Source organism: Octopus bimaculoides, chromosome 13 (assembly GCF_001194135.2).
Source record: "Octopus bimaculoides isolate UCB-OBI-ISO-001 chromosome 13, ASM119413v2, whole genome shotgun sequence".
Classification (NCBI taxonomy): domain Eukaryota; kingdom Metazoa; phylum Mollusca; class Cephalopoda; order Octopoda; family Octopodidae; genus Octopus; species Octopus bimaculoides.
The window spans coordinates 32,764,000-32,789,457 of record NC_068993.1 but is presented as its reverse complement, the minus strand read 5'-3'; the positions used below and the strand labels follow the sequence as shown (position 1 = coordinate 32,789,457).

The following is a 25,458-nucleotide window of genomic DNA, read 5'->3' as shown; positions in this document are numbered from 1 at the left end:
ATATATATATATATAAACTCAAATTTACAGTAAGTATATTTACTGCCAACAAATTGTGCTTTTCTCTCCACAAAGAAAATTATTTACTTGTCAATAGTTGTTTTGACTATTATTATAAGCCTGTAACATTTTTACTAAAACTGCTATAATAAAGCCTTTATTTGTTTTGCAAAAGATCTGAACTGAGGTCACATATTGAAACTATTAATAACTATTAATAACTATTAAGTTACTAAAGAAAGGGGACATATGCTATGTGGAAGTTATATTGAGTAAATGGATATCTCTTTTAGAATACCATTAATTCTGTTTATTAGTAGTATAGAAATGTTGCTGGGTTTAAGAAAGTATTGTCTTGTTAAAAAACAAACAAACCCAAAGTAAAATCCTAATTTACATATGAATTAGAATATTTACGTATTAAAAATGTCAACATATTTTATAATACAAGTGTCACAGTCGAAGCTGTTGACGTTACCAGCAACACAAGTAGTTGCCTGGGATGTGATGTGCTTAAAGAAGCGTTGTGGTTGGGGTGCTGTGTCATATTTCATATGTTCCAAGAAATACACAAAGAAAAATATGAAAATAAAAAAATGAAATAAAACATTCTTACATTTGATAAATTATTAGAAATTTGTTTATTTCTAGTTGTGAGGGTGCTGAAATTCAGCTTATTCAGGTGCCATCATCCTAGACCTGATCCTGGTCACAGTATGTTTATAGCTTAGCAAAAAAAGAAACTGTTTTTACTGTAACAGACCTGGCAAGACATGTATACAGGAACTGATAGGTATTATTGACAGGGATGTGGGACCGGTGAATCCATATCCACTCTTAGGTCAGTTTTAGATTATACAACTGCAGCAGCAGCAGCTGCTACTACTAAAACCATAAAAACAATAACCAATAATAATGGTAATAATGATCCCCCCATATTTGTTTTTTTTACTCTCTGGATTGTTATACACTTGTGTAGTCCCTCCCTATATATGTGTATATTTGGACACACACACATGTGTGTGCAGAGACAATCATGGCTGTATTGTGAAGAAGTTTGCTTTGAAATTGCATGGTTCCAGGTTCAATTTTACTGCATGACACCTTCAGCAGGTGCCTTCTACTTTAGCCTTGGGTTGATCAGTACTTTGGTTGATGGAAATTTTGCAGAAGCCCATCATGTGTATGTTTATGTGTATAGCTGTAAGTATACATATACATATAGGCCCCTTGTTAATGACAACAGGCTGTGAGTTCAGTCCTTTTACTTTTAGAACAAACCCTGCCCAATTGTGACAAACTGGCCCAGTGGTTATTGTACAGGACTACTTACTTCAAAAGTCCTCTGTTCAAATCTACTGCTTGCATTTCATTTGTATCATTGGATAAAACTTATAATTTTGTAACCCTTGGTTTACCTAGCAGATAGAAATATATGCAAGACATTCTGGGAATCTTATTTTTGAGAGAATGCCGTCTTAGTAGGGGTGGTATTTATCTCTCCCCCACTCACTTCACACCCTGCAATTAGCACTGTTCACTGTTCTTGGTGAGCTTTTTTAGGCTGGCTTTGAAGATATTTATTTATTTTTATATAAATTCCTTCCCCACCGATTGTCCTCATTCCTTATCTCCACCATATTATTCACTAATGATTCTGTGAAGGGTCAAAGCTTTATCTAAATCTGTGTGATATTTACTGTAACCATATTGAAACAAACAGGAATTTAATTCCAGTTTTCTTCTAAAATCTATAATAAACAGTATAAATCTATTATTATTATTAATAATAATTATTTTGCTAAGATGAATAGCATTTTTACTGACAGTTTGTGCTTTTGTGTGATACTAGATATTTTCGCAAGAATATGAATTCTAATTTTCAGTAAGAAGTGGGTAGAGTTGGGTGGAAAGTGCTTATATTTTTATCTTTTTTTTCTTCTTTTTTTTCTCCATAGATCATAATTTGATATTTTTAACATTTGAATTATAAGAATCGCAAAAGTCTATCAGATTGCTTTTTTCGCCCTCTTTCTTTTGCTTCCATTAAATCTGAACTTTTGAGTATATTCCAAAAAATTGGTATGCAGTTCAATTTATTATTATTTTTTGTGTGTGTATGTGTGTGTGGATGTGTGTGTGTGTGAAATTACTATATTTGTGTGATGGCATGATGTTTTACTTCATATCATTGCTAAACAGTTGAAAAATTAATAAAAACCAAAGAAATAACAGAGAAAAAATTTCAACTGACCATATCTGTTGGGTGCCATCTGATTGGCATCCTGAATCAGGTATCCTGCCATTTCTTAATATGTTGTTGTCTTGGCATTTTACAGATTAAAAACTGCCTGTACCTAACTGAAAATAGGTTCTATTGAGAGGCACAGTTAACTGGGTTATTGTTTTAGAATACAATGATTATATCAAATTCTATAAGGCTGGATAAAGGCAACTGAAATGTTCTCTTCTGTGGTCTTCTCCCTTGAAATCACCATTGCACAAAGACTATACTCTCAAGGATGTACTAACATATCAGTACAGAAGAAGAATGGTAGGGTGGATAAAGTTATTGCACTGCTAACTCAGAAGTTTGGAGTTCAATACAGGACACATATTTCATTGTATTTTGGCAGTTGGGGACTGGGTTATCTAGGAATGTTGACTGTGACAGACATACATTGTATCCAAGGAGAGATTTGTCTCTTTATTCAGTATTAGTCCTTACAAGCCTCTTCATTTTGGGTGGGATATTTTTAGCATTTTACTACATTCCAGAAGGCTACTGGACATTACTTTAACAAAAAGGAGAAAAATAATCTCTGAGAAACATTTTTAGATATAATCTAAATTTAATAATTCTTTAATTAATAAAACATGACTAACAAAGTCAAATAAGTATGGATCTCTTCATTAAATTTATTTCCATTTTATATTTTTTTGTCAGAAATTCTGTGTATTGTAAGACAGTATTATTAATTTTCAAAAGAATAATATTTTTTTCTATTATTTATAATGTATCTCTGTAATCATGTTTGTGATTAACTAATTAATGCAATCAATGCTGATTACTGTAAAGTTCCATGTTGAGTTAACTTTTTCTAACAGTGTATCTGTATATATAATGAGCAATGTTTACAAATGTTTTTTTTTAATTATAAATAATATTATATAATGATCTTAGATTGATTGCTATATCAACTCCTACTTTCATATCTGTCACTTTGACTAAAGTGTCTTTTTTTTTTTATAAATCTTTATTCACAATTTATCACCATTTAATCTGCCAGTTTGTATACACTCTCTCACATGTAAATAGCATTTTTTCTTTTTATTCCCAGTCAGTTTGACAAAATCAGATAACCATGTAAATGATTTTTAAAAAATTGTTTATTTATTACTATTTTATTACATCATTTATAAAAAAATACTTTATTTTAAAATTTTGTACACATTTTATATTTTGTGTGGCATATATGTGAAACATGTTTTGAAGAAAAAAATCTCTCAATGTTTTATTCTCCTTTATGTCCTACACTACCATTGCATGTGAAACACGGTTATGATGAGAATATGACTAAGGTACATCTAGAATATATCTATTAAACATAATTACCAGTGAGATTGTAATTATGGTATATGCATGGTATGTCTGTGAAATATAGTTACAGTGAGAGCTTGACATGTGAGTACATGTTCATAGACATACAATTAAGTTCCATGTATGTCTGTAAAACATAGTGAGACTATGATTGTTTTTTTTTTCGTAGTTTTTTTTTGTCTTAGTGAAGGATCTGAGGCACAGCACCCTTAACATTTCTTTTACAAAATCTCCAAGATGGTTGGAGACAGGGAGAAAGAAATAACTTCTATGGGCTGCTGTAGTAGAAAGCAGAGCATCAAGGTATGGAGTTTTTCTCAAACATTCAGAGCTGGTCTGATTGTTTCCAGCAGAGTGGAAATCTCCATGGTGGTGTTAAACTGATTAAGTCTACTCCACCATGTATTCTATATCTGTGAGATTGTGTGGTATGTGACTGTAGAGATGAGATGATTAAATGGATAATTAAGGGAGATCGAGTCTTGTAGGAGATAAGAATAAGTCTCCTTTTGGGTAGGACATCAAACTATCTCACTATGAATTATCTAATGTAGCCTTATGAATAATTGTTGATGGTAAGAAGCAGGTGGAACAAGACTGCTAGCAACAGTTGAAGGCAATATAAACCTGATAGAAAAGTTCTTTGTTCCATATTTATTGAAGTTATGATTATATTTATTGTACTGTTGTAACATTTGGAAAAAAAAAGGGGGAATGGTGAATATACAGCTATTATTTTGAAGTGTCTGGTTTTATAGTCAAGATCAGCAGTTAACTTGAGGTAACATACTTAGGAGTTATCCACTGTGACTCACAATATCACTAGAATATAAGGTGTAAGGAGAAACTTAGAATAATCCGTACTACAGGTAGTTATGTAACAGCAATATAACTACTGTTATATAATAGTATATACTATATAATAATATAATAGTGATATAAGTGTTATAATAATAACAGAACTGTAACTAATATAACTGTATCATGAGAAAACTAAAATTCTCTTTACTGTTCCTTGTTTAAAATTTCATTTCATTAATTTTATTTGGTTGTATTTTTAAGAGTTAAATTTTAGTGATTGTAGAAGTGGGTTTTAAATAACTATTTTGGTTGTTATTGCTGTAAATGATATTAGTTTTTCTACATTATTGGAATAGTTTTATAGTTACTGAAATGAATAAAACTGTGTATGTATTATTTTGCTTGGTCTATTTGCTTGGTCTAAACATTTCTGTTTTTCAATTAATTTTCTTCCTACACTGGCATGAGTTGGATGACTGCAAATTTAAACCTCTTCCTAATGTAACTAATATTGAAGTTTATATCAATTCAGTGCTGAATATTAGCTTGAATAACACTTGCAGATCAAATTTGAGTGGCACTAACACAGCAGATCGAAATATATGACCTGATACTTCAGGTCAACATATATTAACTTGAATATGCTGTTTTGATTTTTAAGTAGCCTTCAATTCACTTAACTGCAGCTTTTCCCTCTACAACTCCTAAGCTTCAAAAGATTATATTTTATTTAATGACAATATGATAATATATAAAAGAATTATTCTTCCCCATACTTGTTCATATCATCTTATATGTATCTAAATAGTATAGTGTATACATTCATACATAAATATGCATCCATACACACTCATACATACACACATACCATAATATCATCTGTTAAGCAACTGAAGATGGGATATATTTGTTGTTATTTGTGTGTGTGTGTGTTGTTGTTGATTGTGAACCTTTTGTTCTTAAGGTTTTAGAGTTGTCCTTTATTGAAATTATAGTTCTTGTAGGGTAAACAGGTTCTTGGTTTATGGTGCTTTTGTTTATATTAGTTCATATATTGACATACATTGATATTGCATGATTGTCTTTCAAAGGGATTTTAATTTTGGTAAGGGTTTTACCTGTTGAAGGGTTTCTAGTTTATGGAAGTTTTGTTGTTGAGTGTGTAACTAGTCAGGTATTTCATTTATTTACTATTGGTCAGGCTATTAACATAACAATTTATGTGTTTAGTGTATCATAGTATATAAGAAGGTAGTATAATCCTGCTCCTCTGGCAAGAGGTGTGTGAGTACACACACACACATAGACACACACACACACACACACACAGTATCTGTTTATTTTGTAAGAATTTTGCTCCAAAACACTATTGTTCTATTGCCTATAAACACTATTCTGATTCTGGTGTTAGTTATATTCCCATAAGTTTTCCTCGCATTTTCCTCTGGCTATCTTGATGGGATTACTTGTGAATATGTTTATAGGCTTTCATATAACTCCCCCCCACACACACACACTCTGTATATGTATTATATATATAGTGCACTGTTCAGTTATTGGTAAAAATCAACAAAAAAGTACTTAATCTGGTGGGAGATGAATATAATTTGATAGACATGGGATTTAAATGTGAGCTACTATACATTTCATGCTTGGATAGTACAATAATCAGATGGGCTTGATACTATCCTGTAATCATTCAAGTTGGTATGCTATACAAGCTCACCCAATTACTGCACTATCCAAACATGAAACCTATAGAAGCTCACATTCAAATCCTGTGTATATTAACTGATTATATATATATATATATGTATATATGTGTGTGTGTGTGTGTGTGTGAAGTGTATATGTGTTCTATTTTAATATACAAACAGTGTTGTTGCCTTTATGTAAATTGTTTGCTCTTTGGAAAGGGATGAAGATTACTTCAGTATGCCATATAAATGCATTAATATCAAGCAGCAAGTGCAGTCGTAATAATATTAGTATTATTAGATCTAGTAATAGATGTAGACAGTTTATTTATAGCATAGTAATATCAAACTTTGCAAACAATATTTGAAGTCCTTCTAATAATAAAGTTCTTGATATACTGACATGTAGGACTGGTTTAATGAGCAGTTCTTTTATGAGTTTCTGACAATGAATTCTGGCCTTGTTGATTGATGCATTTTCTACCATAATTTCTCTTTTACTATAGATAATTAGAAGATAAAAAACAAAAGATGCACTTTAAACTAATTAGTTAATGGTATTTTTAAAAATCCACATATCTGTCTGTGTGTTGCTGTGTATTTAATAAGTCAAATCAGTCCAAAATATTGAAGGAAATAATTGTGATTTTTTTGTTGTTGTTATACAATCAGGTCTATAGATCTCATTGATTCTTCTGTTAATTCTATCAATATTACTTTCTGCATTGCATTTCTGAGGGACCAAATCATAGAGGACAGTGTGTGTGTGTGTGTGTGTGTGTGTGTGTGTGTGTGTGTGTGTGCTTGTAGTGTGTGTGTGTGTGTGTGTGTGTGTGTGTATGCTTGTGGTGTGTGTGTGCATGCAAGATAAGATGATACATTATCTAAGCCAAGGTTTCATTCAGTTGGGATTTTGGTCAATTGACTATACACAGTGAGAAGAAATTTCTTCTCAGTCTGCTGCTAATATTTATAACACCCAGTCAAATGGCCATTTAGAAGAAACCTTTAGATTGATTTATGTAATCCTGTCACCCATATCATAAGACTCTACATCAGACTCTACATATTTCTAACATAAGGATGTGCTGACCACTTATTTATGAATTGTACTTGTTTTGCAAGGGACTTGACTAAAGTCTATGTGCTGAAACTAAAGCAATTACAGTGTAGAAGGCACATATTAGCCGTTGAGAAACACACACATTATTGACTTCAGTTAATCATTAATTAATTTGCTATCAAAATTGACACAAAGTGATATATGATTTAAGTGATGTTAAACTTTTGAATGTTTTCAATGACTAAAACGTGTCTTCTATGCTGTAATTGCTATATATATATATATATATATATATATAATACACACATGCACACACACACATAAATTCAAATAGGTATATTTCAGTATGTTATCATTAATTAAATATTAGCCAAAAGTTTTTCTTGATTTAAAATAAAAATTGTCTTTTATCTCATATCACCCACCAAAACAAAAATAAGTACATAATAGTATTATTATTATCATACCTAATTTTTGTAGATTTTAGTGAGAAATGTTTTATTTTTCTCAGTTACCCCCACAAAGAATGAATTCCAAAGACCTGTTTGAGATTGTTGTTGTTTTGTATTGTTTTTAAGAATTTAATTGCCTATATTCTTATGTTATACCAAATTTTATTGAAAAGGCATTTAAATAAATAAAAAATTAATTCCAATTTTTTTCAGACAGTTTTATCTTTGAGTTGGTTCTTGTTTTCCTTTTTTTGTACTCAGGAATGTTTTTTTGTATTCTATTTCACAGCTTGTTTACAAAGTTATGTTTTTCTGTTGTTTTAAATTAAGAAAATGCACAAATAACAAGAAAAATGTTTGTTGATGGTAAGAAACAATGAATTTAGAGACAAGTTTATTAATTTCTGCCAATAAAATGGAAAAGCAATGGTGCTAGTTACTGTACTTGGTTATTTCAAAATTATTTCGGAGATGAGCTAGAGCGAAAACATTTCGTTGTTTTAGTATCAGAATCAGGGAAACTGCTAGAAGACACAGAAATAGCTTTCTGCCTGAAAATGTTGTGAGTTTGTTAATTATTACTGATCATTAGCAATAATTAATATTTTTTAGATTAACCTTCATCTTTCATGCTTTTGTGTTTTATGGCAACCAAAATCCCTCAAACCACATCCAGTCATCTTAAAACAGGAAGGCTACACTGAACAATGTGCTCTTAGATTTATAAACAGATTAGAAACAAGTCATGGCTGGAATATCTTTCATTGTAGGTCTGTTCAGTCAGGGCTGGTCCAAGACAAAACATGGTTAACAACAACAGCTGTTATATGAATGGAAGAGGAAACTCCTATATGGTCACTCAACCAGTTTAGAAAAACCAACCACATTTCCATTAAACCTTTAGCATTCAAATTACTCTGTTAAACGTAATGCTTATCCATTCACATTGTTTTGAACTTACCATGAATTATCTTGTGGTCTTCAAGATTTTGATGATGTGATTGATTATTTTTAGAACGACATTGTAGGATAGGTGTGAGAGGTTAGATATGACCAATTTGAGCATAAAATAGGTAGAATATTTGGGGTCAATATAGTTGGTTTAAATGTTAAAGGGTTATATCACACTCTTCTGCCTTATAAAAGGAAGAACACATTGTAAAGAATAATCCTGAGTATACTGTGTCTTAATAAAAATTGGAACACTTTTAATCATAAATATACTGGATCAGGTTTGTCCTGGAGTTAATCAACTAGGTATTTTTTTTATGTTTCAATAAAGTTGGGTCTGTAGTAGTGGCTGTATGAGATGAGTATAATCTATTTGGTGTGTGGAAAGAGCAACTGTACATGAGTGGAGCGACCTGGGAATTAAGAGAGAGATGGTTGTGCTTGTGTAAATGGATATGTTGAGTAATAGTGTAAAGTAATTGTGGCAGAGGGAGCTGAAAGAACATGATTGGGCTGACTTCACCGAAAAAATGATGCAGAATTAAGAAGGGTTTTGAAAATATATCCAACCTATGTCAGTAGGGAAAAACAAACTATTAAAACAACAATAGTGACAATGATGTTTAGCCTGAGGTTCAGTTTGATTGAGTAGGCATCTGATCAAAGGTATTCTGTGACCAAGTCATCTTTTTTTTCAGACATAGTATATCAAGGAATTCATTATCCAATGTGTCTTCCTTTTTTAAAACAAATAAAGTGATTCAATGTAAATTTTGCTGCTATTTCTCACTGGTTGAGTGACTATGTAGAGGCTTCTTCAGCTTGAAAAACAACAATGATAATGATGTTGATGGAAGTATGGGTTCTTTATGAATTTCCTTGTTGCATCAATGAAATAAATTTGAATATGTTTAATTATTTATCATCACCATTTTAATGCTCACCTTTCCATGCTTGCATGGGTTGAAAAGTTTATTAAGGCAGATTTTCTAGAGAGGGATTCTCTTCCTGTTGCCAACCTTCATATATTTCCAAGCAAGGTAATATTTCCCCATGGCCAGATATGTTCCTGCAGTATATTGAAAATAAATGGCATTGCTTGTGTGACAGTGACATTCATTTACTACTATATAACTATATGACAGGCTTCTTTTAGTTTCTGCCTACCAACTCTGCTCACAAGGCTTTGGTCAGTCTGAGACTATAGTAGAAAACAGTTGCCATACAGGTGCCACACAGTAGGACTGAACTTAGAACCATGTGGTTGGGAAGCAAATTTCTTATCACAGCCATACCTGCATGCACACATGTATTTATGTATACAGATACACTTACCATACTTGAAACTGAAACAAGCTAGTTTTGCTGTTTTTCATTTTATGAACAAAGTCTTTCACACCCATGCAATGAGCACCTCAACAATTATGTAACAATATACAACAATGTATATGACACATCTCTCTCCAATATAATTTAAGTCTTCAAGAATTTTGTTAAACTTTATCTAGAACACTTTCTTCTACAGACCAGGAGTTAATTATATAAAGCTGTAGAGAATGAATATTAGGAACTACTGTGAAAAGTTACTTGCACTGAACTAAAAGTATTATTCTGGGAAAGAATATTTCTCTTCCACCACAGCAATTGGAATTTATTACTAACTGAAAGATGTTTTCATTGTGGTTTGTAGCAGGAATTATTAGAAAGTGTTATGCTTATGAGAAAATTTTCCAGTTTCTATGGCATTAAGAGTTTGATCTTGACCCCTTTCTACAAAAACATTGTGACACCAATCTACTAAAATAATCATATTCAACCGATTTTTATCCATAGAATATTGAATGAACTGCTAAAAATGTTATAGTGACACACCAACTTTTTATAAGTTTTGCTTTATAAAACAATATTAAAATTGCTTTAAAATAGAGATGGGTGGATACATTGCATTTTAATGCAAAGAAATTCACTTGCACTAAAATAGTGCATTGGAAAGGTATCTGAATATTTTGACATTTTCCAACTCACTTCTAAAAACTTTGGCCCATTGGTGACACACTTGTAACATGCAAGTGTGCAATGGCACAGTGGCTAGAAACATTTGTACTAAAGGTTCTTCTCAAAATGCAAGTTATAAACAGTCAAAAATTCTTCCCTTACTGATAAATACAGTGAACTGTGCCTCTTTATGAGCCTTACTGTTTTATTTTCTTCTAATGACATAGTCACAAGAGGAAGAATGACAAAGATATTTTACTACATTCCTTAAAATTCTTCACCATTTTCAAAGTTAATTGAAAATGATAATATTTCTTGAGAAAAATAGTCATTAAAGGATTAACCGTTTAGCATTTAAACCAACCATATCTGACCCAAATATTGTAGTACCTGTTTTACATTCAAACCATCCAGATCTGGCATCTCACACCTACCCTATAATGTTATTCTAAAAATAAACAATCACATCATTGAAATATCAAAGCTACAAATAGTGCATGATTAATTCAAAACAATTTGAATAATGTAATAATGCTTATGCATTACATTTGAAAGAGTATTCTGACTGCTAAAGAGTTAAGCTTACCATTTATAAGCTGAGTGCTCTAAACTGTTCAATATTGTCTTTGACAGTGTTATAGCACTTTGTCAGTGATAACATACTAAATGTTGGTTTGTACATTGGTAGTCAGTCTAGTGTCCTTGATAAATAATAACTCTCATAATTTGAAAACTAGTGATACCAAACTTAACAATGAAGTACTGACAGATAATATTTTTATATTGTTAGTCTTAACTTTCATTTTTTTTTTTTTTGTATATGATTTATTGTGCTTTAATGTTTCTCGCCATCTACCAATATATTAGTAGATATGATCAGACAGGGCTTGAACTCGTGAACCTTTATTTTATATTCCTGCACTTAATGCATCACCATGCTTAACATCATCACTTACCCATGGGTAGCTTTAATGGAGTACAGTTTGTTACATGTATTCAGGTGAAGTGTCTAGCCCGAGGATAACTTATTTCCTTCCCCTAACCAATCTTAGAAACCCTGAAAACAACCAGAAGAAGTAAGATAGAACCTGTAACCAAATTTTCAAGACATGTCTAAAAGCAAGCAAAACTGGCTCAACCAGGAATTGAAGTTGTATTGCAGAATTCACTTACCAGGAGTCTAAATTAGTGCAGCACCAATCTTAAGACAATCTTACAGATATGTCAGCACTGAACTAAAGATACTTTAAACAATGGCTATCAATCATTAAGAAAATTCTAGAGAGGAAGCAGAAGAGGAAGGTATTGATGTTTGGGTAGCTGTTTTCTCAAACCATAAAGATCCCAGAGATTGATGTTTATTTCTGCTTCATGTATCATCAATCAGATCAAGCATAGATTCCTACCCCGTATATATATATATATATATATATATATATATATATATATATATATATATATATATATATATATATGATGTGCTACTGATCAATCAAAAGAACTTTTTCTCATGGAAGGGATTGGAACTTAGTGATGTAAATCAATGAAACTGAACAGTTTTACAGTGCTGTCACTCCTTGCAGACAGTTATGAACTCAGTTGTGACTAGATACAAAACATTAAGCCTCTGATTATTTGAGATCCAGTCAATTTGGTCATTGATGTTTTCTCACAGAAACTGTTACACTTTGCTAAATTGATAACAAGTGTCATGTTTTTGTATTTTTCTTTTTGTGAGTTTGTGCATGTGATGTTTTGATGTGCATTTATATTATATATGTGTGTTGGTTGTATATTATGTGTGTTAGTTTCTGTATATTATATGTATGTGTCTGTGTGTTGGTTTGTGTATATGTTCGTTTCTGTATATCATATGTGTGTTGGTTTCCATCACAATGATTCAATGTGTTTACCTTTTATCATAGGTAATGCTTTGAATAAAGTACATATTACCTAACTGGAGTTTAACCCTTTTGTTATTAACCCACATGAGATTCCTCTGCTTCTGTAACACAAACACTCTCATCTAAATGCATTTCTATTAAAATCTTTCATCATGATTTTATATGAAAACCATCCATGTTCCAAACACTTGTTTAATAATGAAAAATTTGATTATTTAACTAAATTCATTTAAATTAATTATTTTCAAAGTTAATTGAAACATGTCGGCAGTGTATGTCAGTGGTAATGATAATGATTAACTTGTAAAGCTTTCAGAGAGACGTTATAAACTTCAATGACTTTGAGTAAGAAATAAATCTGTTTATGGTGCAAGTCTATTTCATGTTATACTGCCAGATGATCTGATACTTGTTGCTGAGTTAAGGGTCCTCTAAATATAGATTGATATACTTGCAGTGGAATTAAACTCAAGTTTTGTGAGCTGGCAGTCCTGTACCATATTCACTCAACCACTTTACATCTACGTGATTTTAAAACATGCTACAAATATTTGTTTCAACTACATTTAAATTACCTACTCCATTTGACTAGACATGAGGCTATATTTTGTTGGTGGGTGGATTTGCTGAGTGTCTCTACTCATCACCTATATTAATTGCATCAATCTAAAGACATCAGAGCTCAATGCTGTCCTCCAGTTCATCAGCTCCTCCAACTGTGCCAGCAGGTTTAAATGATGTTGAGGATGTTGACGGTAATGATGATTAATGACCCTGAAAAACAGTGAGTGAGACTTGAACTCAGAACAGTGAGTACTGAGCTTGATAACTAGATACCTATGTTTGTTTGATTGTGATAAGTCTGTTCACCAAAGTCCCAACTGGTGAACTCAGGGAAACCGTACATGTGTGGTAGTTTACTATAGTGTTCAGTCAGTTGTTTGTACATCAACCCACCATGAAGAAATAATCAAGCTAAGTAACAATCTATTTAGTAACAACTATCCACTCCAATTAAGAAGAGAGGATGAAACCAATAAACTGTCCACAGTCTGTTTACCCTATGTGAAAGGCCTCTCCGAAAAGATACAAAAGATATGCGGCCCATATGACATCAGGACAGTATTCAAGAGTAATACAACACTTTGCAAATATATCCTTCGAGTAAAACCACCAATTGAAGAGAATATGACTAAAGACTGCGTGTACTCCATCCCATGCAGCTGTGGTAGGTTATACAAAGGCGAAACATGACACCCCCTAAAAATAAGGGTAGACGAACATTGCAAAGCTGTGACATGAGGAGATATTGATAAATCGGGTATAGCTGATCATGTATGGAAAAATGGAGACCACCTCCCCCTGTGGGATGAAGTTAAAATAATAGACAGAACACCACTGGAAAATACGAAAACTGATAGAAGCAGCATATATGCTAGGACACAATCTCCTAAGCAGACCGAGTGCAGATATGAGTAGCATATGGGAACCGGTATTAAGGAAGGATAGGAAAATATTAGATATATAAGCCCTAAGATTCACTCCATAATTGCCCCATTGGCATATAGTGTAGTGGTTAAGAGTGCAGGCTACTAAACCCAAGATTCCAAATTCGATTCCAGGTAGTGACCTGAATAATAATAATAATAATTTTAATAATAACATTGAAAAATATCTTAGGAATGAGAACGCAGGTTTGAAATTTCCCCAAGACACCTGATGAAGGTTGGAGGGTATATCAGCTGAAACATTGTTTTAACAACAAACAGGATGAGGAAAAATATCCATCAAATGTAAATAATGTATCAAACTGCCCAATGAAACTGAAGTATTGAAATTAGACAATCAATGTTTTTAGCCTGAACAGCCTTCCATAGTGTTGTTAGCCTTGTTATTAATGAAGAAAAAAGTAAAACAAAATAGTTTGAAAAAGAATAAACGTGAGGAAGAAGAGGACTTAATCTTCAATTGTCTTCCTCTGGTATAATTTTATCTCATGAATTTCCGTATTGTTTTAGAGATGTTAGTTTTAACATATTTAATATACAAATGGTTACAATTCAATTAGAAATAAATCTGTGAGGAGGAAAAAACGATGTTAATCAATGACCAAAATTATTTCCCTTTTTCCAGCTAACATAGGAGACAACTTGCATCATCTTTCAGACTTATTCAACTATCATTGGCAAAATTTAATATTGCCATTTTTGCTAAGGCAGTGATGTTGGAATCACTTTAACCCTTTACTACTCAGATTATTCTGTCAAGTGCAATGCTTACTTGTTCATATTGTTTTGAATGAATCATATCTTATATTGTAGCTTCTTGAAGGTGTGTGGCATTAGTGGTTAGAGTTTTGCACTCAGGATCACTAGATTGAGGGTTTGATTCTTAGACTTAGTAGCATGTCGTGTTCTTCAGCAAGGAGCTTCATTTCATGTTGCTCCAGTCCACTCAGCTGTAAATGTGTAACCTTGCAGTAGATTAACCTCCTGATCAGGGCTAATGTTGGCCTGCTTGGGGTGGCATCATTTGAAAGCTAAAACAATGCAAAGCATATTGTGACCAGTGATGTTTAACAACATCCAATAATCTGGTTGATCATGTGACCATGTGATATTGTAGCTTTAAGATTTTGATGTTGTGATTGTTTATTTTCTGAATGATATTGTAGGTTAGTTGTGAGAGGCTGGACCTGGCTTGTTTGAATATAAAACAGGTAGAATATTTTGGCTGGAGATGGTCAGTTAAAATGCTAGGTACCCATTCAGGCATACTGTCATTGTTAAAGAATAAAATTTGTGTAAGCAAATACACACTCCACTCTCACTACCTCCATCCACTACAAACACACTGACTCACACTCCTACCTTAATTTCTCCTACCCTACATACACCAAACTCTCTGTCCTCTACTCCCAATTCCTCCATCTGCGCAGGCTCTGCAGTGACAACCATAACTTTGAGACTCAGTCTCAACTCGTGGTTCACCACTTCATCCTACATGGATATCCCCTCACCACTATCCACACTACCCTTGCCAGGGCACGATCTGTGGTGGACCGTGCCTCTACTCTTTCTCCCCACACCCGCCCTGCTGTTGCCCGTCTCCTGTTTCCCCTCACTTTCCACCCCTCCAACGCACCATTCTCCAAGCCTTCTGGCGATTCCAGTCTGACCCCTCCACCTCATACACCTTCCCCAACCTACCCCCTCCCTCCCTCAAACGAGCCCATAACCTGTGTGACCTCCTGGTTCACAGTTTCTTCCCTAACTCTACCTCTTAGCCTGGCTCATTTCCCTGCTCCCACTCATGCTGTTGCACCTGCTCCTACTTCTCCAACACCACCATCCTCACAGGTACCCACCATCGATTCTATCACATCACTGAGTCCTTTACCTGCACTTGTAGTAATGTAATTTACTGCATCTCCTGCTCTCCCTGTCCTTCCCCTGTACATTGGTCAAACGGGACGCCACTTGGCTAACTGGTTCACGGAGCACCTCTGAGACATCAGACTCGGCAATGATACCCCAGTCTTGCGCCATTTCTGCTCTACCAGTCATTCGCTACAACGTCTGTTTGTGTCTGAATTGTCTTTGCATAGGGGCCATCCGGACTCCTACCTTTGCCATGAATAAGAATTGATCTTCTCTCTTTGCTCTTTTGTGCCACATCGGCTCAACTCACCTCCTCTCTTCATCTGACACCAACCTCACCCCCTCTCTTCATTTGATACCAACCCCGCACCACTCCAAACACACTAGCACTGACCACTTCCCAGCACCCACACTACACGCCATCATCCACACACCTCCACACAATCTTCAATAACATCACTGCACATACCACTATAAGAGCATCCACATACACTGTTTAACTCAGTATATATACCACACACCATCATGCACACTCACACACACTTACAAACACATAATACCTGAAGACAATATATACTCACACAAGCACATATACTTGAATACAGGCTATATATACATTCACACACAACACATATTAACACACGCAACATACATAGAGAAAAATAACTTTCACCTACATATATACCCCATACACATGCACATTGTTGGTCACAGACACACACGCGTGCACACATCAACTACTACACACAACACACACGTTACACATGCACATTTATCAGTCACACACACATGCATGAGCACTTTCTCTTGTTGGGATCACTTGCACTTTATTATCTCTCACACACACACACACACACACACACACGTATGCGCACCTTCTCTTGTTGGGATCACTAGCATTTTATTATCTCCCTTTCATTCGACCTCTTTTTTTATTATTATCTCCCTTTCTTTCAATCACTTTTTCCCCAATCATTTGCCATGCTGGACTGCTGAAATCTACAAGTTTTTTTTCACTCTCTCCTTGTTTATTTTCTCTTATTCCTTTCTGTTGAAGAGCATAGGCTCGAAATGTAAACTTTTTCATTTTTCCCGATTGTCAAACTAATACTCTTGCTTGTTGTTCATACACCTGTCTTCGTCTTTTGTTTTTCTATAAATTTCAACTATATATATATATATATATATATATATATATATATATATAGTGTGTGTGTGTATGTCTTTAGACAAATAGATAGACACCTATACATGTTCATGTTTTAATAATAATTACAATGGTAAATGAATTAAATTGTATTGTTTATTTCTTTTATTCTCTTTTTTTCTATTTTTCAGTTTTCACTATGTTTGCTTTGTCAGAATATCTCATTGTTGCGACGAACATTTGGTTCCATTACAACTGGATGAGTAGTGATTTATCTAACACTTTATGGATAAACATTTCACTTGAAGACAGAAAACACTACTTACCTATCTAACAAGATTTTCAAAAATATTTTTACTGGAACAAATAAGCTGAGAGGCAAGGTTGCAATTCACAAGGTGATACTTTAGATAAAACAGTTTAAGGAAGCGCAAAAGTCTTTCAATGATCTCAAATCATTGCTTATGGAATGCAATATAAATGTGCTAAACAATTAAGCAGACTCCAAGGAAACAGGATTGGTCTGTGTTAGCAAGACTTGTTACTATACAGTAATATCAATAGAGTACAGTTAACTTGCTGTGGGGAGTGACAATCGATGGTTCAGATAGAGTTCTTCTTCAGTGCAATTTACCATTTTCTTTTCTTTTTCTTTTTTTTTCTTTTTCTTTTTGCAACTTAGAGGATGTCAAATTCTGCTGTGTTTTTTAAATTTCACTCTTGTCAACCTTTCCCTGAAAAAGACTTTGTCCAAAATATTGGATTTTCCACTGTTCATAGGTTGATCACATACTATTTTTGTTGATTTTACTGAATAAACATACATGCATACAAGCATACACATATATGTATGTACATGTGTGTGTGTATATATATATTATGTGTATGTATGTGTGTGCATATATATATATATATATATATATATATATATATATATATAAAATCAAACACACATACACAATGTGTGTGTGTTAGTTCAAAATACAGCTGCCTGACAAACTAACAACACACATACCTTGTGTGCATTCAACTTTGTTTATATAGCTCAAGCTGCTTCTAATTCATGTAAGACAGAATATATATATATATATATATATATATATATATAAAGAGAGAGAAAAAGAATGTAAAGAGTCTAGGTAAATATTTTTTAATGAAACTACTGTAAAGATTTTAAGATGAATATCTCTGAAAAAATTCCAAAGACTTGTAAATAATATTTTGCTCAAAGGAAATATTTCCTACAAGAGTTCACCAAAATATTGGTGATACTATATTGATATTTATTGAAAATGTATTCTTATAAGTTTTGAATGTTTTGGGTCCAGATTTTGTCTTTCCTCTTTCTTTGCTTAGATGTTCTTCATTTAAGATATTGGAAAAGATTTTTATGGTATTGATCAGCTGAGTATGAACAGTTCCTTTTTGCCCTTAGTTATGTCAAAGTTTGGAATCAATAAGTATTGATAAGCTGTCAAAAGAAATAATATTCTTGACCAGCTTTTATTTATCGCTGGCAAGTGAAAAAATGTCTACAAATATTAAAATTTGTGTTTGCAAATGTCTGTAAGACAGAATAATAATGGTAGTAATTGGTAGATTTCAAGAAGATGGCTCCAAGAAGAAGAAAAAGAAAAATGACCACCTCAGAAAACATGATGATACAAAGGTTTCTTGACGGAGAATTAAGGTATTTATCCTTGTTCTATAATGCTACATAATATCCCTTAGTTTAACAAGTACACAATGAATGGAGTTGAAATTAATAGTTTTAAGATGTTTTTTTTTAAGTTGTGGAATTACAGAGAGAATACTTTTAGTTATGTCACTGTGTGTTCTGAGTTCAAATACCCAAAAGATTCACTTTACCTTTCATCCATCCAGAATTTGTCACATTGAAGTTGATTTAATTGACTCAGCCTATCACCAACATTTCTGCTTATTATTGTTGTTGTTATTATTATCATTTGATGAAAACTCTCAGCTTATTTTGCTGGGTATGATGGAAAGTGTCAGCTGTCCACTGCCAGCAGACTAAGGTGACACTTGTTTACTGGTCATGCTGCAAGAACCCTGCAAAGAATTCTTGCAGTTCCAAGCAATGCTGGTTTTTGTAGGTCTTCTGTCTTTACATTTGTACCAATCTTTTTGAGCCATGTTGGTAACTGAGTGCTGATACTTCCAAGTGCACCGATTACTATTGGTATCACGTCTACTCTCCTCATTGACCACAACCTTTGTACTTCCCTCTTCAAATCATTGTAGTTGTTCAGTTTTTCTTCTTTCGCTTTGATGCTGTTGTCACCAGGACATGCTATGTCGATTTTCATGCAAGTTCTTTCTTTTTTATTCACCACGACAGTGTCTGGTTTCCAATGTCTGGTCAGGTGATTTCACTGAATCATTGCATCCCACAGGATTTTGCAATCTTCATTTTCGGTGACTCCTTCTGGGGTTTGCTCATACCACATCTTAGCTCTTTGTAGGCCGTAATTTCCTTAGAGCTCCCAATGGATTATTCTTGCCACATTGTCATGTCATCTTTTGTAATTGTATTGTACCAGTTTCAGGCATTCGCTAATGGTGTGCCATACTGTTTCATCCCTCTCACCACACATTCTGCATTTGTCTATTTTGGTAGTGTTGTTGATTATGCACTCACATGATTAGTACTTAATGCTTCTTCTTGTGCTGCACATATAAGTGCTTCTGTCTCTACCTTCAGGTCACTACTCCTCATCCATAGCCACCAGTCTTCTGCATCTGTCAGTATTTGGGTGTCTTTGGTCAATCTTATTGTTAACTTGTAGGCCAAGAGACTTTTTAAATTTCTGACTAAGCTTCATAACTGAAGCTTGCTTGGAATCTTCATGCTTCAATGCAGGTCGTAAGAGCACATCACTTGTTGTACTAGGTACGTTTCAAGGTCTATTATTGCTGGTTTGAAGGATTATGTGAACTGTATCAGGCTTCTTCCACCTATTTTTCTTGGGAGATAAATCTTGTCTACATCTGATTTTGGGTGGTGCATTCGGTACCTTGTAAAGATTTTACAGATCTTTCCGTCCATATTTTGCATGTCAGTGAAACTCCACTTAATGATACCAAAGCTATATGTGGTTACTGGAATTGCCAAAGAATTGGTTGCATTAATTCTGTTAGCAGCATTTAATTCTGAGTTTAGGACCATTCTTACCCTTCGATAGCGTTCCTTGCAGATTTTCTTTTTCATTCTAGAATGCTGGATACCATCAGCTTCATTGGTTTCCAGATATTTGTACACTTCAGAATCGTCTAGGTTTCGAATAACTGTGGTGGTATCAAGTTTTATGTTTTCTGCCTTTATGAACTTCCCTGTCTTGAAAGTAGCCATTGCATATTTATCAAGTCCGAATTCCATACCTATATCAGAGCTGAATTCTTTGACAATATTCAGGAGCTCTTCTAAATCTTTGTTGTTTTTGGCAAACAGTTTTAGATCATCCATATAGAGTAGATGATTGATTTTCTGATCAAAGATCTTATACCCTCTCTTAACATTATTCAGTTGCATGGATAGAGGGAAAAGCACGAGGCAGAATAGTAATAGTGATAATGAGTCACCTTGTAAGATACCTCAGATGATATTGATGTCTGGTGAGGTGGTATATCCTTGTGTATGGTTTAAAATGAGGGTGGTTCTCCATGAATTCATGATTACATTTAAAAAGTTCACAATTGTTGGAGCTATCTTGTAAATTTCCAGGGTCTTGATGATCCATGCATGGAGGACACCATCAAAAGCCTTCTTGTAATCTATCGAAGCCGTGATAAGGTTTCTGTGTTTGTATTTGCAATTTTCAATTACCGTATTGTTGTCATATTTGGCTTTTACTTTGTATTTAAACAAGTTAACTCCAAGTTTCATTCAGAGAACTCGAGAGACAATTAGAAGTTCAAGTTGGTATTATGATTATATTTTTGGTTTTGCACAGAGTATTATTCTAGAGAATGTCTGTCAAAACATAAGAAAATTAAAAGTTTGTTTTAAAAATAACTTGATGATAAGATGATAGTGTGATCTTAAGATGACAGTAAAAGGTGTTTGGTATTATGTACATTTAAAAGTACTTTTGATAATGTTTACAGATTAAAATGTTTTTGGAATCGCATGGATAATATTTTTCATACGATATGAACAATTCATATGAGCACTATTTTTTTATATTTCCTTACAGCTTCTTGTAGGTAGGAATTAATCTTGGGCTGCTATGAGAAACCCTTCTGTTTCTGATTTTAAGCCAGAAGGTGCTAACCATTGATGGTTAAGGGCTTTGTCAACATCAGCATTATTTGTTCACTTTGAGTATTTACCATTGAGAGGTATTTCTTGTTATTTATCAGTGCAAATATCTAAGGCAGCAGTTTTAGCAAGGGTTTTCATGCATTTGGCTTTTTCTGCGCTTGTTTCCAGTACAACTAATTCTGGAACTTGCTGTATTTGGAATTCACTTGCATATTTCATTGCTTGTTTTGTTATTGAGTTTTCTTGTTTTTGTGCTTTAAGACAAGTTTTATCCAATCATCAGAATTTTTCAGATGAATGTTTAAGCCAATTGTGGCAATCTTCAGTGTCAATTGTAAGAGTTATAAAAGTCCATGGCTACCCTCTTTTCTTGGCAAGTAAAGTCGTTATACATCTGCCTTAGAGTCGTGTATTCTATTCATAGTCAACAATTTTCAAATTTTTCTATCAAGCTCACAGATTCCACTCATTGACCAGTTAATAATAGTGAAACTGTAAGTTACAACCAGTATGGCTAAAGTATTAGTCACTTCAGTTCTGTTTCTTGCATTTAGATCTGTCTTGAGTATTGCCCTTATCCTGCGATAACATTCTTTTCTGATCTTTTCCCTCATCATTGAATGTTTGATTCCATCACTTTCATATACCCCTAACTATTTGTAATCCTCTGGTTCTAACTCCTTTATAACATTCTGTCGGTCAAGTTTGACATTAGATGTTTCTACCATTTTCCCTCTTATAAAGGTAGCTTTTGTGCTCTTATCAAGGCCAAATTCCATTCTGATGTCATCACTAAACTGTTTTACAATTGCTAGTAAGCCCTGTAGTTTCTGGTCATTTTTTACAAAGAGCTTTAAATCATCCATGTAAAAGAGATGATTTATAGTTTTATCAAAACTTTTATAGCCACATTGTCTGAAGAAATCAATCCAGTTGTCCTACCTCTGTCAGAACGTAAACAGCCACTAGTCTGAAAGCATCCCAGTCATTACTGTTCGCATCCAGGACCACCGACTTACTCTCTGGATCCAGGAAGATGGTCCTTATCTTGATATTCAGACCCTTCCAGAACAATATTGCAGTCCCACCCACCATTCCTGGTTGACATGGATATAAGTAAATCTCATATCCACTGAAAATGAGCATGAAAGCTTGATTGTAAAGTCTGATCTCACTGACAGCCACAACATTTATGCCCACTAACCTGAGGTCATTGAGTAGGTGGCCCTGTTACCAAGGTGACTGCCAGGTTACATGATTTCATACTTCCTATTCTGAACATGGCCGTGTTAAACAGTAGGAAAGAAGAACAGAGGATAGAGCTACTTAGAGAGTGATCTTATGAGGGAGGGGAGATAGATGTTCTGTCCCTCTGGTTAGATGTGAGTGTTTCCATGAACGGTTCTTTATAAAGTCTTGTTAATGTTTTTTCTGAAATTCTCTACTCCATCAGGCACTTGTTTTTTATGGTGTTATATGAAGGTGTACAAGAGGTTTCTAGATCCGAAACTTCTTGGGATGCAGTGAACCACTGTGGCACCATTCCATTGATTGTTGCTTGATCTGGGGATCAGGATGATGAAGTCAAGTTTCATCCATGGTGACTAAACGAGCCATAAAATCAGCCTCTCATTCTGCAAACTGGTCCAAAATCGCCCTTGTTGTTGTCACTGTGATGCACTTCTGATCTGCATTCAGGCATTTTGGCACCCATTTTGCAGAAAGCTTTCTCAGGTCCACAATGTTGTGGACAATGTGGTCAACTCTTTCGCGGAAAATCCCCAGAGTCTCAGCTATGACTTTAACTGAAATCCGGCACTCCTCAAGAATCATGATGTGCACAGCATTAGCTTTGTCTTCTGTGGTCATGGAAGTTGGCTGTCCTGACTGAGGTTCATCTATGACTTCAAAATGACCAGTCCGATATCTTGACACCCAGATTTTCACTGTGGAGTAAGATGAGCAGCCATCCTTCAAGACCTCTTTTATCATGCCATGGATTTCTGCTGCTCCTTTGCCTCACAAGAAACTTCATGACTGCACATGCTTCAATTTTACCAAAATCCACTGTAGGAGCTACCATCATGTGTTAAATCTGCAAAAAAGAGAAAGATATATTGTATACCATTGTGATTTTTTGCTTATCTTTTCCTAAATAGTTATCTTTTCCTAAATAGTTGTCGTACTCCCCTGTAAAGGTAACAGTTCTACCTTTTGCGATACCAGGAACTTTTCAGTACCCCCTTGTATGTGTTATTTGTATGATTTTTATGTATGTTAGTGTATTGTTTGTTGATGCGATGAAATTGCTCTGAGTGATGCCTGAGTGATTGTGTATGTGTTCCTTTAGTGCTTTGTTGTGTTTATGGCAGTGAAATTTGTGACACTTTTGTTGTTGTTTTTGATTTGTGGGCATGATTGTATTTGCTAGTCTTTGTGCTGGTGGCTGTGTCTATGGTGATGATGGTGTTGGAAGTGTTGGTGGTGGTGTTGGTATGTTGCTGTTGAGAAGTTCTGTCTGTTGGGTCTGCCTGCTTTTTTTGTTGGCATGTTTGTGTTTTTTTGTTCATTATCTGTTGCTATTCTTCCTCATCACTTTCACCACACTACATGGGGTCGTATTTGGTGGGGTGGGGGGAATGTCTTGGAGGTCATTGCTTTCTGCTTTGTTGTTATTATTGAGTGGGTGGGTGGGTGGTGGGCTTTCAGTTAATGTTGCTGTTTCTGTTGTTGTAGCAGCATTCTGCCATTGATATTGCTCCTGATTTTCTTTGTGTTGTTGCTGCTGTGATGGTGGTGATGGCAGAAGTAGTGAACATGTTTCTTTCTTTTTTATTTTGGGCAAAAAACCTTAAGGTACCTTGTGTCACCACACAAGTTACTCCTCAGCTTTCTACCTTCATTGGCCATATATTGTTGTGAGTATCTGGTAGATTGATTAGGTCTAGTACTATTTCCATGACCTGATTATCAGCCTGAATGAGCATTTCTAAGTCTTGACCTGACCAGTTCTGTTTCTGCAGCCTCTGCATTTGCAGAATTCTGGTTTTCTGTTATGTATCAAAGAGAACTGCTGCCACCAACTAACACATGGTGATTTTTGGGAGGATGTCAACTCTTTTGATTTTGACAACTCTTTGGTCAAGATAGACTGGCATGGTCACCTGTTCTTCACTTTTCAGCATTGTCATTGAGTGTTTTATTGCCTCTTTCAGCAGGGAATCTAACTTCTACCATACTATACTTTCTTTCCCTGGCGACACAACATTTAATACCTAGCTTAGTTTTAGACATTTTCTCTACCTTTTTATGTTGCTTGTTCTAATGTCTTTGTTTTCATACTAATTGTTCTATAAGTAATTGTTTTTGACTTTGTCTCCTGTTGGATGGAGAATGGGATAGTTAAATTTATGTCTTCCTTGTTCCATCAACATGTGTTTTGCCTTTTTTAACCTGTCCACCTAGATAGTAATTTCTTCATGCATTTGATGGAAATTTTAGTAAAGGCAGTGATGGGTGAATTGTCTGTTGCATCTTCTTTCTTGTGGTGGCAGCAGTAGAAGTGGAAAATGATGGTGTGTTGGTCAGACAGTTTAAAATTTTTATGTCATTTTCATGTTTGTTGTTTACATAGAGGTTCTTATTGATTTCATTTTCTTCCTCATTTGCCTTGTCATCACTGTTGTTGGTTTTGTCATTGTTTCAGTTGGCACTGGCTGTGACAGTTATGGTGGTGCTGGTTTGAGCCAACAATGTGAAAACTGTATCAAAATTTTCTCTTTCTTTTATCTCATTGTTTGTCAAAGAATTTGATGCCATGATTTGTTTCAAATATTGTTGGTTTGAAAATGAAAAGCCATTTCAGATCCCAAAGGGTTGAAATTGAATGGAGCTAACTTCGGGGACTTATTATGTGCATAATAGATTCCCCTTTCTCATTACAAACTCTGCACTTGGCACTTTTCACGGATTTATCTATTTTGGCCTTAATGATATTCGTCTGAAATGAATGGCTTTGAGCAGCCATTATGAGTCTTGTTTCTTTCTTAAGATCTCCATTCTTCAGCCATAGCCAAGACTTGTATGTTGTGATGTCCTGTATTTGTCTGAGATGCTAACCGTGTAGTTCTTTTCCCCAGGTATTTCTTTCTCACTCCTGTTCTCTTCTTTTCTTGTATTCTG

General features: G+C 34.3%; 1 protein-coding gene across 1 annotated transcript in view; it reads left to right on the top strand.

The window, feature by feature from the left end:
* LOC106877874 (post-GPI attachment to proteins factor 2) overlaps window positions 1-23,931 on the top strand; it is a 55,134-nt gene extending 31,203 nt beyond the window's left edge. Inside the window, exon 5 of the mRNA XM_052972409.1 lies at window positions 17,183-23,931. Within this exon, the coding sequence (XP_052828369.1) occupies window positions 17,183-17,325 (143 nt within the window). The 3' untranslated portion in view covers window positions 17,326-23,931. The remainder of the gene's footprint in view (window positions 1-17,182) is intronic.
* Window positions 23,932-25,458: the final 1,527 nt, after the last annotated feature.